The sequence below is a fragment of the Centrocercus urophasianus genome, unplaced genomic scaffold (assembly GCF_019232065.1).
Source record: "Centrocercus urophasianus isolate 14NV4802_14NV808 unplaced genomic scaffold, USGS_Curo_1.0 seq_10, whole genome shotgun sequence".
NCBI classification, from domain to species: Eukaryota; Metazoa; Chordata; class Aves; order Galliformes; family Phasianidae; genus Centrocercus; species Centrocercus urophasianus.
Window position 1 is genome coordinate 87247152 of NW_024884142.1, and position 13686 is coordinate 87260837.

The 13686-nt window shown below is 38.7% G+C and overlaps 1 protein-coding gene across 3 annotated transcripts in view; it reads left to right on the forward strand.

Annotated features, from left to right (window-relative positions):
• MAP4K3 (mitogen-activated protein kinase kinase kinase kinase 3) overlaps positions 1-13686 on the forward strand; it is an 81620-nt gene that overhangs the window by 24199 nt on the left and 43735 nt on the right. For all 3 annotated transcript variants that reach the window (XM_042830250.1, XM_042830258.1, XM_042830265.1), the window contains exons 7-14: positions 811-853; positions 1478-1550; positions 4138-4269; positions 6687-6749; positions 6823-6904; positions 7021-7131; positions 11493-11568; positions 12839-12897. In XM_042830250.1, coding sequence (XP_042686184.1) covers positions 811-853; positions 1478-1550; positions 4138-4269; positions 6687-6749; positions 6823-6904; positions 7021-7131; positions 11493-11568; positions 12839-12897 — 639 coding nt within the window. The remainder of the gene's footprint in view (positions 1-810; positions 854-1477; positions 1551-4137; positions 4270-6686; positions 6750-6822; positions 6905-7020; positions 7132-11492; positions 11569-12838; positions 12898-13686) is intronic.

Below are 13686 nucleotides of genomic sequence, written 5' to 3' on the forward strand. Positions count from 1 at the left end.
TGTATGAAGGCAGCTGTTTGGGAAGCCCTGCGTGCTGCCTTTCTGTGCAGTCTGTGGGCAGGGCTGGTGGCTGCAGCACTATCTGGCTGTGTGTTTGGCCTGCTCCAGCCTTTGCTCAGTACTGCTTAGAGCTGACTGCCCCCTTTGGAGCGGGTTTGCTCCCAGTTCTTTCTTGTGGCATTTTCATGACACCAGCTGTCATTTGGGGTTAGCTTTGGTTATTGAGCTGCTTCTGGAAGTGGTGCATGTAGCCACGCAGCATTGTGCTCTTCAGAGGGAGAGCTAGCGGAATCTCTGCTGCATAGGGACAGAAATAGTTTTGTTAAAACACTGGAGTTTCAAGGGAGACCCTTAAGGCTGTAATTATCGTGGCCCTGAAAGGAGACAAAACCAGCTTGGCATTTGAGAAGAAAATCAAATTACTTCCGTTGTGACCTTTAGAGTTCCTGTTTCCTTTCAGTCAGTGTAAATAGAAAAAAGAAAGTAAGAATTCATCTTCATAAGCAAATCATCAGAATTCTGCTCTTTGAGAGGGCTTTGTGTACAACGGGGAACTTTGTAGTACTGTGGGCTAAAGAATACTAAACTTAACATTCATGAAAAATACTGAATATCTGAATTCCTTTATATAATAAAATGTCAAGTTACAATTTCACAGGCATTTCCTTTTACTGCTACACATTTCTCAAATGTACAGTTTTTGGTTTGTCTTTTCACTGCTAATTTGCTGTCATAGATCACATAAAGATTGGTTTTATATAGCATACAAAAATCTGCCTGTTTTAATTCAAATACACTTTTTTTTTTAAGGGAGCAAACATTCTTTTAACGGATAATGGACATGTAAAATTAGGTAAGTTAATAAACAATCTGTTAATAACTGTAAGTTGTGTGTAGTCTGAAAACAAAACCTTACTATTTTTGTCTGATTACATAAGAGTTTGTTATGTAAGGAATTAGCACGTCTTTTTCTATTGCTGGTAAGATCTAACTCAGCAGCACCAAATTATTGTCTTAGGAGTAATTGGAGTCTGGTTTTGCAGCACTCAGGTAAAACTTCCTGAGGTTGCAAAGATGGGGTGGAAGTCAAATCAAAGGTTTTAAAAAACTTTTATTGAAGTATACCATCCAGAGTTCTTAAACGTGAAATATGGCTTTAAAAACTGCCTGAAATAACCCCTTGGATTTTATTAAATGATGTATTTTAACTTAGTAAAAGAATGCTTGTTGTTGTTACAACTTCTGTGTTACCCCTGTGTTTCTTGCCCTAATGAGAGGGGCCTCCACATTTGGTAGGCAGCTGAGAGGAATTAATCAAAAGTATTTGAGATTCACCAAGTTTCCGTTCTTTGCTTTTTTTGTAAATTGTTTTCCAGTATATTTAGGAAACTCATACAGTGAGGAAATCGAACTGTCATGTTCTTAGAAAAAAATGAGCTGCATCAGAACAGTTATTAATAATCTTTATTTTTTCTAGCTGATTTTGGAGTATCCGCACAGATAACAGCTACAATTGCCAAAAGGAAATCGTTCATTGGCACCCCATATTGGTAACTGTGTTTTGCTTCATCATCAATATATACATAGCAAACATCATTCTGTTGAAAAATTGTGTATGTTAAAGCATGCCACAAACTTTCTGGGTAGACTCATCACAAAAAACTGATGTTTGTGGGATTGTGTCTTTTTTTTAATGCTGACCATTAGTTAAATCATTCAAATGCTCTGAAATGTTGAAAACCGTTTGGATGTGGTGCTCAGGGACATGATTTAGAGGAGGGCTGTTAGAGTTAGGGCAGAATGGTTAGATTGTGGTTGAACTTTATGATCTTGAAGGTCTTTTCCAACTTGAGCGATTCTGTGATTCTGTGATCCCATCTGTGTGCTGCTATTGCTATTGACTAATGATTGCAGTTTAGTCTGATTATAAGTATGTCTGCAGTTCTGTGTTTCAACTGTGATCTTGAATTTTTTTCCTTCTCGATTTCCTTTCTGGTGTCTTACATTTCTTCCCCTTTACCCCAGATAAGTCTTCTCTGTAACTCTTCAGTTGATAACAAGTTTCATTTGTTCATCTTTGTGGATTCCTTTGCTGCTTGTAAAATGTTGTCTCTAAACTATGTTGTTGTTGTTGTTTTGTTTTCAAGCAAGAACTAAAGTGAGAAAGCCCACCTGAATACAGAATTGAGTTTTTATTGTCTGTACTGTATCTTTATTCTTCTCTCTGTCAACTTTTTTTTAATTTATCTTTTCTGAAGTTCAGCTTCTTGTTTTCTCCTCTCTTTGAACTGAAAGTGATTGTTCCCTTTTTTCTTTTAAAATACGTGATACTCATCCTTCACTGTAAAAGAAGCAGTTTTGTATGTTTCCTAGAAAGATGCTCAAAGTTCTGTTATGTGGCAGCATAGTAAATACAAGGAAAATGTGTGGATGGTAAAAAGCCAAGTTCAAATATTCGGTCTTTGAAACAGATTGCAGCACAGCATTTTTAGCATTTTTCTGTAGTATAAGTCACGCCAAGGCACAGATTCACTTCCCATTCTGAGTAGCACAAATACCCATCAGTCATGATTGCGTAACTGATTTGTTGCTCTGTTTCCTGAGTAAGATGTCTGGGTGGCTTGAGTCCTGACCTGTCTCAAATGACATGCCATAACCTTAAACAACAATTATGAAAGCTTGTATCAGTTAAATACTTACAAAATGCATCAGTTTTCTATAGCAAGTTTTCTCAGATTTGGGAGTGGAAGCAAGTAAGGAGAACGGTTGATACTGTACAGAAGTTGTAGTGTGAAGGTTTGAGTGATCCTTATAGGTGTCTGAGCAGGGAAGAGCATGGTAGTGGGATGGGGGAGAAGTGAAAGGCCAAACTGCTGTGCAGTGCTGTCAGTTCTAGTAACCCCACTATTTACCCTTGCATTCCTTCTCTTCTGTGTCTTTCTAAAGTTAGTGCATGTTTCTCCTCTGCGTTGGTATGCTTCTCTTCTGCCTTTAGTGTCTTTTTTTAGTGTTGTTTTTTCTAATGAGTTCTATGTGAAAGTCTATGTAAATATTTCACATTTGTACCACCAAATTGGATGTTGTCTTCAGATGCACAGTTAAGGATATCTGTGTTTAAATAGTGCATCATTTCAGATGTCCTCTGAGTGATGCTGTTTACTGCTTTACTGTAGAACTCATTACGTTACATTCTTCTGTCCTACCTGTTCTGAGTTGTATGTCCTACTTCATTGATCCTTTTCAGGTGTTCTGAAAAAAAAAAAAAGGAGTGCAGAATTGCATTTGATATGGCTGTATAGGACAATCCAATCCAAAACATCAGCAATTCCTAGTGAATCATTTCATTTAGGTATTCTTCTTTGTGTAAATTGTTAGGTTTTTTTCACCTGTGGATCTGAAGTTACTTTATAAACCTAAATAAGGTGTACTGATACTACAGTGAGCCATGTACTGTAGACAAGGAGTTCTCTGTGCTGAGTTGACAGGCCTTATGCTTCCAGAAGGAAAAAAAACCTGTCATTTTGATGCATTTAGTCACTTATCTAGGGCAATGTGTGTATCTGGACAGTGTTTGCATTTTATTGTTGTTGAATAATTATACCCTAAACTGTTTGGTAGTCTGGAGATTCCTTGTGTTCCTGTAAAAGTACAAGACAGATTGGTTTGATCCGCTTCCTTCCTGTTTACTTACAGGAAGATTATGGAGGAAAATTGCATGCTTGCTACAGAGAAGAGGATTTCTAACTTGAGAATTATTTACCTATCACTGCTTTCAGCTGAATACACGAGTACCACAAAGTACCACACTGAAAAGAGAACTAGGGAAAAACCTGGTGTTTTCTAAATATTGTAGTCCATAGGGTGAATTTCTCAAGTTTAAATCAATAAATGTATGTGCTACATACCTTTTTACATGCACATGCAAACAAATGTGTGTGTGTGTGTGTGTATATATATATATATATATATATATATATAATATATATACATTTGTTTGCATGTGTATATATACACACAGGCACATATAAATGTATATGCAGCAAATTGAGAGCTGTTGAGAAATTATGGCTGCATGCAGAAGGATATTTGATTTGTGATGAGAAGTGTATCTTACATCAAACGTCTTCTACTGTGTAGGATGGCACCAGAAGTTGCTGCAGTAGAAAGAAAAGGTGGCTATAACCAACTCTGTGATCTGTGGGCAGTTGGAATAACTGCTATAGAGCTTGCTGAACTTCAGCCTCCAATGTTTGACCTACATCCAATGAGGTTAGTGAGGGGTTAAAGTTTGGTGTGTAAATATAGCTTTATAAATAATCCATTTGGAATAGCTGGCTCTGTATACTTGTGGTGTCTGGGAGTACTGCATGGATGTTCAGAGAATTATAGAGTGGCCTGAGTTGACAGTGACCTCAGAGATCCCTTAATTCTATCTCCCTTACCATGAGCAGGGTTGCCAACCACTAAATCAGGAGCCAGCTCAAGTTTCCCCAAGACCCTGTCTAACCTGGCCTTGAGCACATCCAGGTATGAGGCATCCACAGTTTATCTTGGGGACCTCTTCCAGCATCTCACCAGTCTCAGTTAAAAATTTCCAGTGACATGTAATATAAATCTCCCCTCTTTTAGGGTAAAAAGATTCATCCTTGTCTTATCACCATCAGACTGTGTAAGAAAACAAAACAAAAAACCACAAACAAAGTCAGTCTCCATCCCATAAGCTCTCATTAAGTATTTGGAAGGCTGCAAAGTCTCCCTGGAGCATTCTTTTTTCCAGGATGAACAAGCCCAGCTCCCTCAGCCTTTCTTTGTACAAGAGGTGCTCCAGCCCTCTGAGCAACTTCATGGCACTCCTCTGCACCCTCTCCTACAGCTCTGCATCTTTCTTTTTCTGGAGGTGCTCTACCTGGTTGCAGTACTCCAGGTGGGGCCTCACAAGGGCAGAGTAGAAAGGGACGCTCTCCTCCCTTACCCTGCTGCCACCCCTCTTTTGATGCAGCTAAGAATGATGATGTTGGCTTTCCAGACTGCAAGTACATGGTGCTGGCTCGTATTAAGTGTTTCATCTGCCAGGACCATGATGTCCTTCTTGGCAGGGCAGTTCTCAGTGAGCTCTTTTCCCAGAGTGTAAATGTATCTGGGATTTCCCCAACCCAGGTGCAAAGCTGTGCTCTTGACCCTGTTGAACCTCATTACGTTCCTGCGGGTGCACCTTTAGAGCTTGTTCAGGTTGTTGTGGATGGCATCTCTTCCTTCTGTTTTGTCAGCTGCACCACTCAGCTTGCTGTCATCTGCAAATTTACTGGAAGTGCACTCAATCCCATCACCTTTGTCATTGAGAAACATGTTGAGGAGTGCTGGTCCCAAGATGGACCCTGGGGGACACCACGTGTGACCAGCCTCCACCTGGGCGCAGAGCCATTGACCACAATCCTCTGGCTGCAACTTTCCAATCGATTCTTTATCCACTGAGTGCCCACCTTTCAAACCTACGTCTGTCCATTATAGAGATAAGGATGTGGTATGAGGCCATGTCAGGCCTTGCACAAGTCCAGGTAGGCAACATTAGTTGTGCTTCCTTGCACCACCAATGTTGTCACTTGATCGCAGAAGGGCACCAGAGCGGTGAGGCACAATCTGCCCTTGGTTAAGATGGGCTGGCTGCCTTGGATCACTTGCTTGTCCCTCGTGTACCTTAAAATCTGTTCCAGGAAGAGTCATTCCACGATATTCACAGGCATTAGAGGCCTTTAGTTCCCTGGATCTTCCTTTCTTCCTTCCTTTAAAATTGGAGTGGTTTCCCTTTTTCCAATCACCAGTGACTTCAGCGGAGTTTTCACATATATTTTCACGTATAGTTGCCAAGTCATTCTCCATCTTATCAGCCAGTTCCTTCAGGGTTCTGTGATGCATGTCGTCAGGCCCCATAAATCTGTACACATGCGGTCTTGAACTTGCTTTTGTCTTACAGTGGGAGGGATTTAGCTCCCTCAGCCCCCACCTAGAGGTTCAGTGATGTGAGAGACACGAGAAACCTGGCTTGAGGTGAAAACTGAGGCAACGAACTTATTAAGTATCTCAGCCTTCTCCATGTCTGTTGCAGCTAATTTTCTCTTTTCATTTATCAGAGAGTGGGCATATACTCTCTTTAGCCTGTCTCTTGTTTTTTTTTTTCACATCCCTTGCCAAGTGCATTTTGATCTGTGCCTTGTCTTTCCTGATTCCATATCTACATGTTACATTATGTCATAATCATCCTCCAATAAATGCCATTCCTAATCTACATCATCAAACAGTGGAGGACCCAGATTAGTGACGTTGCTATTACTATGGAGCCAACTCAGAGCCATCTGAAGCATTTAAAACTGCAACTCAGGCACCAGCTCTGCATCTACACTACATTGTTTTTTCAGTGTCATTTACCTCAAAATTTAGTTAAAAGATCCTTAATTTTTTTATTTCAGACTTTGAGTGTGGAGTTTATAAGCAGTTCTGGTGTGGGAAGGCCTCCTGCCACAGCAATTAACAGCTCTTTTTTGTGCATAAATAAGCAGTGTTGTCCCGATAGCATCTTTTGAACTGGTGGGCTCATTGCCAGCAAAATAATGCCTATACTAATGTTGTGTATGCATGTGTTTGTGTGTGTGTGTGTGCATATATATGTATATATATCTTTTTTCTTTCAGAGCACTTTTTCTAATGACAAAAAGCAACTTCCAGCCTCCTAAACTAAAGGACAAAATGAAATGGTAAGTGCTTCTCTGTTTCAGTAGATAATGATCATGTATTTCACTGGGCTGATTTTACCATTTTGTTTTACAGGTCCAATAGTTTCCATCATTTTGTGAAAATGGCACTTACAAAAAATCCTAAAAAAAGACCTACAGCTGAAAAATTACTGCAGGTATAAATTTGTTTGGTTTCCTTTAGTTTTTCTTTTTTTTAAGTTATAAAATGGAAATGCACTTAGTATGGCTGCTTGGAATTTTAATCTGTTTGTTTCTTTGTTCTGTCCTTCAGCATCCTTTTGTTACCCAGCCATTAAATCGAAGTCTTGCTATTGAACTTTTGGATAAAATGAATAATCCTGATCATTCCACTTACCATGACTTTGATGATGATGATCCTGAGGTAGGAATATGCTATATCTACAGAATCAGGTTGCATTTGTTTTCCAATAAAACTAAATGATTGGCTAATTAATTAGTATTTGTTGAACCACAGAATGTTTTATAATCACAGAAGTCTCAAGAGTTCAGGTTTTCCTGCTGAATGTTATATGTGACACTTAGCAAAATTTGTTGTGTTTCAGGAAGAAGAGCTCAAATAGAGTTGTAAATGTTATAGGTTTATTTACTGTTGTCCTTGTCCAATTTGTGGTGTGAAAGTAGATGTGGAATATGTCAGTCCTGAGTTCTGTCATATGTCCTGCTATGTTTCTTCATGGAATTGTTGCCATCTTCACAGGGTACATTCACAACACCATCTTGTTCACATATTGAACTTGTTCTTTAGCTCTTAATCTACTTTCTGAACAACTTTCTTATGAGAATGTTTCAGTGGTTGTTTTTGTCAAGTGTTTTGCTATACATGTCTTGCAAATTTTCTTTTTTGCCTTAGAACATGAGACTTGATTCCATTTACTGTTTTGTCAAAGTCTCTGATTTTTGTGCTTTAACAGCATGGAAAAGACAGCATGCTTATGTAAGTACAGGGCTGAAATGTTATCTAAATTAGGAAAAGCAGATTTTGTATATTGCATCCTATCTTTGTATTTAATTCTGTTATTGAAGACTTTCCTAACGTTTACAGTACCCTAATTGATTATCTCTTTCAGGAAAAAGAAATTCTTTTGACATAAATGCCACTGACTCATTAATTACATGCTTGTGTGTTGTGTGTTTTTTTAGATTTGTGGGCTTTTTTTCCCTATTGTGGTCAGACTAATCTAAATGATTCAAGTGAAAATAGGCTTAGAAGAAGCATCTACTTCAGTATACTCATTTTCAGATTTAAATGAGCTTTAGTATTTTCTAGAACATCAAAGAGAAGACGTCACACGCTGAGCCTGTTTTATTCTTCCTTAGAAGTTAAAATGAATGATTGTGGAAAGAAGTGAAGGTGAAATCTATTGTGGAGAGCAATGTTTAAGTACTTTTTAAATGGGTGAGGAAGGAGAGGAAGGCATAAGGACTGAATGATCAGTAGTCTTAAAAGTGGTTCCTAGTAGTCAAGCTGTTAAAAATAATAATTTAAAAAAAAAAAAAAGGAAGTCAAACATGCAAGAAAATCCTTAATATGTTTGATTCTTGCAAGAGAAAGGTTTCTGTCTCCGTCAAGAATCAGCACTGAAGAATTCTGATCTGCTGCTCGCTCTGAGATCTGAAGGTCAGGTGTCCTTTAGTTCAGCGTCTATTTAATGATGGAAAAAGCTCTGGGATCTCCTTAAAGCAGTATTTCTGTGGGAACTAGAAAACTGGAGCTTTCATACGATGTCATAAGAGGAAAGATAGCTGTTCTCAGCATGCTTTCATATTAGTGAAGTGTTCAGATCAAAAAAGCTTGCACTGAGTAGCTTTCCTGGAAATTGTCCTGAATCACTGATGTGCCATTTCCCCGTGTCTCTTCTACATATTTTCTAGCAAAAATCTCACCCTTCATTTTGGGCCAGTCACATGGGGACTCTGCTCTTTGTGTACTGAAGTGACTCTGTAGACATCTTACTGACAGTTATCAGCAGCTTTCAAACTAGTATTCACTCATATGTCCCTTCTGACTTTGCTTTAAGAAAACTCTTACTTTGTGCAATATATTTATCAGTTATTACATAATGAAGCCTGATATCAGAGGAAAAACTGTGCCTTGTCTGGGAGCAAATAATGAATAATCTCGCATCAGTGATAAGAGTGCCTATTTTCATGATTTTAAAGAAACTAGGTGAGTTGATAGTGCTTAGGATATGCAAGCTGCCTTGCATGTATTTTTGTTTTTTATTCTTTCAAATGATAATTCATTTGCTGTCTACTTCATGCGTCTGAGGGATTTTTTGTTGCATTTGTGGACTTCAGGGATAGGTATAATCTTCTCAATCTTCATTCATCACATGGCCTTGAGCTGTGCAATGAGCTTCAAGCACCATTACTTGTAGCATTGGATCACCTTCATCAGGCAACTCAGATATGGTGCTACCAAATCATTTTCCATTGAGGCTTTTCATTTGCCTGCAAAATGAGTTGGATGTTTGGGCAGTGTTTCTTTACAAAATAAATGAGTCCAGAATCTGCTTCTGTAATAAATTATTCAAGACATCTTGAGCAAGGTCTGTGTTTTAGATTAAGAATTCTGTCATAATTAAAGCCATTGATGTCACTGTGGTCATTCCTATAATTTATCAAGGTGGGTAAGAAGTGTACCCTTTCAAACATGCTCCACGACCTGCCTGCTCATAGACTGAAGGTGTTCATCAGAACTTGGGGAATCCCCCCCTCCTACTCCAGTAGGATACACTGAATGCGCCCATCAAAAATTGAGAGCAGAACATAACATGAGCTATGTTAGCTGTTCACCTGGCTCATGCTGTTTGGGTAGGATAGTCTGGAAGCTTGTCTTACAAATGAAAAGTTTAGTGTAGAGGAGAAAAAAAAACCAAAACAAAAACAAAATAACCATGGCCCGCAGAATCAAGTTGTTTGGATATAATCAGGAAGGTGTCCCCTTGCTACAATAAGTATTTGGCAGCAATATCTGTGATTGTGGCATTTTCAGTGTTTTCTTACTAAAACTAATGGAGGACCTAATTGGGTTTCCAGTTCAGTCAAAGACAGGATTTCCAATTGGCACTCTGTGTTCACTCCCTTATAAGTAAACCATTGTATCTGCTGGCAACCGTCTGTTCTTCACTTTCCTGTGACAGTGACTCTTGTGGTGGTTACTGATATGATAGTATCAGTATCATAGATATGATAGTCTCTGCAACTGAAAAGGTTGCAGAGAGGAAAGTGCTTATATTTGAGCCTTAACGCTGTATGTTTTGGCTTTAAGACTGCTCTTGAGATCTGTCCCATGCCTGAAGTTGCACCAAAATGGCAATTGTGTTGGAAGCTAACGCACATTCCTTTGTCCTCAAGCACAGTTCGAGTGTCTGCTGCTTCTATTGGTTTGTTGTCAGCATAGGTCTTTCAAGGTGAGTTGAGGACTCCGTCCTTGTGACAGAGCAGTGAGGATTTGGCTACTTCCAGTAATTCTGTTGACAAGGAAAAGGAAGCATGAGGGCAGGTTCTGCATGTAGCACAGTGTGAATATCAGTGAACATCTGTGGCAGGATGCAAGGAACTTGCAAAATAATACTGCAAAGGCAGAAATGCCTGTCCTCCCTCCTAAAACCTGGCTCATGATACTGGTGTTATAAGTGCTCACGCACGGTGAGCAAGTGAGCAACGCCTTTCAGCAAAGGATTATGAGTAAGAAACCTTTCGGCACTTTGTGGTTGAAATACTCACGTGGAAAATCAGATCAGATCTTGAACTGCATCTTGAGCTATCTGTCAAGCTGTTTTTGAACTGCAATCCCAGTTTGTTTTGCATGAGTGGAGGCTGGCACAAGTTCGAAAACCAAACACGTGCATCTGAAGTATATGGGAGAAAAATACCCCTAGTCCTGAAGCCCATCCAGATTCAGAAAAGACAAAAGTGAATGTAAAAGTGAGGCGAAATGCTATGTACGTGTGTAAGATCCTAATGTAAAGCAGGGAAGTTGTATGTGATGAAAACAGAAGGGGATTAACGCTTTCAGATAATATTTCATGATCAAATAGTTGCAGAGCTATTCGTGACTCCTTGTGAACCAGTTAAAGCTCTTTTCCATTGTTTTGTAGATAAAAGCTGCCAAGTGAAGATTAGAATTAGTATTTATAAAAGGAATGTTTACATCAAATTTCTGACCCCGTTATGTCAGATTACTTTCATTACAAATTGTTTTGTGCCATATATTCAAAACAGAAATGTAGCAAATGTGCAGTTCTCATAGATGACTTGTGGTGACGCTATGGAGAATGAGGAAAAGCAAGTGGGATCTTCAAGTCCATGATACTTTATTCTGTAAATAGAAAAGTAAATAGAAATCCATGGAAAAGGTACCTAAACAGAGGAAAACGCTGTCAGTGATTCTCAGTGTTACTACTTATTTTGGATGCTGATAATACCTGTGAACTGAAAGGCACAAAAAGGAAGTGTTAATGTGAGAAAAAGCAATTGTTGGTCAGCACTGTCTTTACTTGCTCAAACTTGGAGTTTAAAAATACTTACACTGAAATTGAAGCTGTTTTCAGTGGAAATGTCTCCAAATAACATTAAATTTAACATGCAAAAAACATTATTTTTGGCTTCCACTTGTTTTCTTTGTTGATACTGTGCCAAAGTAATGTGCTTTAAAAAAACTGCATGGTATTGTTTCAAGTGAAATATATTTTGAAGTATTTTATTTTTGTTTTCTAGCCTCTTGTTGTGCCTCATAGAATTCATTCGACAAGTAGAAATGTGAGAGAAGAAAAGACGCGCTCTGAAATAAACTGTAAGCACATGCTTATGACGTTCTGAAGTTAATTGTTGATATTCGCTTAAAGGGAGGCTATCAGAAAGAAGGGGACACAATATCAACTTTTTGTGATAGGGTAATGGAAAATAATTACAGACTAGAAGAGAGGGGAGATGTAGACTGGATGTAAGTAAAATGTGCTTTATAAGGGCGATGAGACACTGGCAAAGTTGCCCAGAGATGTGGTAGAAACTCCATCCCTGGTGACACTCAAGGTCAGGCTGGACGGGGCTCTGAGCACCTGATAGAGCTGTAGGTGTCCCTGTTCATTGCAGAGGGGTTGGACTAGATGGTCTTGGAAGGGACCTTCCAACTCAAATGTTTTTACAATTTTATGAAATTTTGACCACTATTCTGGGTATTTTAAATACTTAGAAACATCTTAATTGATATGCAGTAAAATTAAAAAAAAAAAAAAAAAAAAAAAGTGATGTTTTACCTACAGATTCAGGTTCCAGATGTTTACGCAAAATAAATACTTATGTAAAATATTTGAATACACCCTTGTCAGTATTTTAACAAGTCTTACTATTGCCTCATCTTAATTGAACAGGATACAACCTGAGCTCTTCTGAGAGCTGGTTGGTATAGCCCTGGGTCCCAGACCAGCAAAGATATTCAGTGTGGTGCCAGATTATGCTGGGTAACAAAATGTTGAAGAAAGCTTTTTCTTCCTTAGTATATTTGTTGTTTTGGCTTTTGAGATGAAACAGACATGTAGGAATCAATAAGGGAGAAAGTTGATCACTGGCTGTAAGAAAGAGACTCCATCCCCAGATTGTACTCATTTCTTTGCTTGAATTAAATTAAAGCATTACTGGCAGCTTCAGTTGTCTTTTCTTAAGCTGAAATAGAGGGAAGGGTACCTGCCAAGGACAAAGTGTTAGTAGCTTTCCCTGAACTTGAATCAATTCTCTTTAGTGCTAACTAGACTCCAGAAGAACAGATCCAAGATTGAATTCAGAAAATCGGGTATTTTCTTTACAGCTGTGTTTCTCCTTTAAAAAAGACATTTCCCTGCCCTATTCGCTGAGTTCTTCTCCCAATCCTTCTAATGATGATTGTGCTCCCTTTTCTGAGAGTAATTTCTGTGCCTGTTCTAGCAGGTACAACTTTGTGTCTGTGTGTCAGATGTTTCTATCAGCGGACATATGATATAATCACTACACTGAATTACTTTTGTTAACCTTTGGAGTTAAGTGTTTCCTAATCACTGTCTAATTTGTTTTCCTTTTCTTCTCTTTAGTTGGTCAAGTAAAATTTGATCCACCCTTGAGGAAAGAAACAGAGCCACATCATGAATTTGTGAGTAACAAGAAAGATGTGCAATGCACTGTACATTATTCTCTGCAAATATCCATGGAGTAAGGGAAATCCAAGATGTATAGTGTACTTTCTTAGCTCTACTAAAATTTGTAGCAGTTTTGCCAGCAGGTGGTAACATACTAGTCCAAAATTGTTTGATGCCGTTACACTACACAGACAGACCCCTTGTTTGTGGACTTTGCCAGGTGTGATGTATGAGCTATGTGATGTGTGGGTTTCCTCTGTCCTTTATACTTTGTTGCTAAGTGTATCGTTCCCTTATTGTTCTAGGTATAAAATTGCTCTGTATGTGTACTCAGGTGCTTATGTCCCTGGTGCTCCATTGGCAATGGTAACTAATAGAAATAATTATAAAATTAAGAGCCTGGGAAGGGATATAACGCATTTGAAAATAGATTTTTGTTGTTTTTTTATTTTCCCATGCAAACAAACTTTCTGTGGCCCTGGATCACACCTGAAACACACTGAGTTTGGTGGCTGCTGTTTTGTGTAACAATGCAGTGCTGATGTTTTCCTCCTATGGATGTCTGCCAGTACTAGATGTATGAGAACTCAGGCAGTGTGAGTAAAGGTGTTTGTGCTGTCACACCACTGCAGTAAATTCCTCCTCTATGGAGGCTGTTGCTTTCCTTGTCTGTACACTTTGGAGGTTTCTTCACATTCCTAGTTAAAAAGAGTACGTCCTAGTTAAAATGATGCTTCCTTACTGCTGACTACTGTGTTCTCTAAAGCAGGTGTTAATGTAAATAAATTGATTTAGTACTTTAG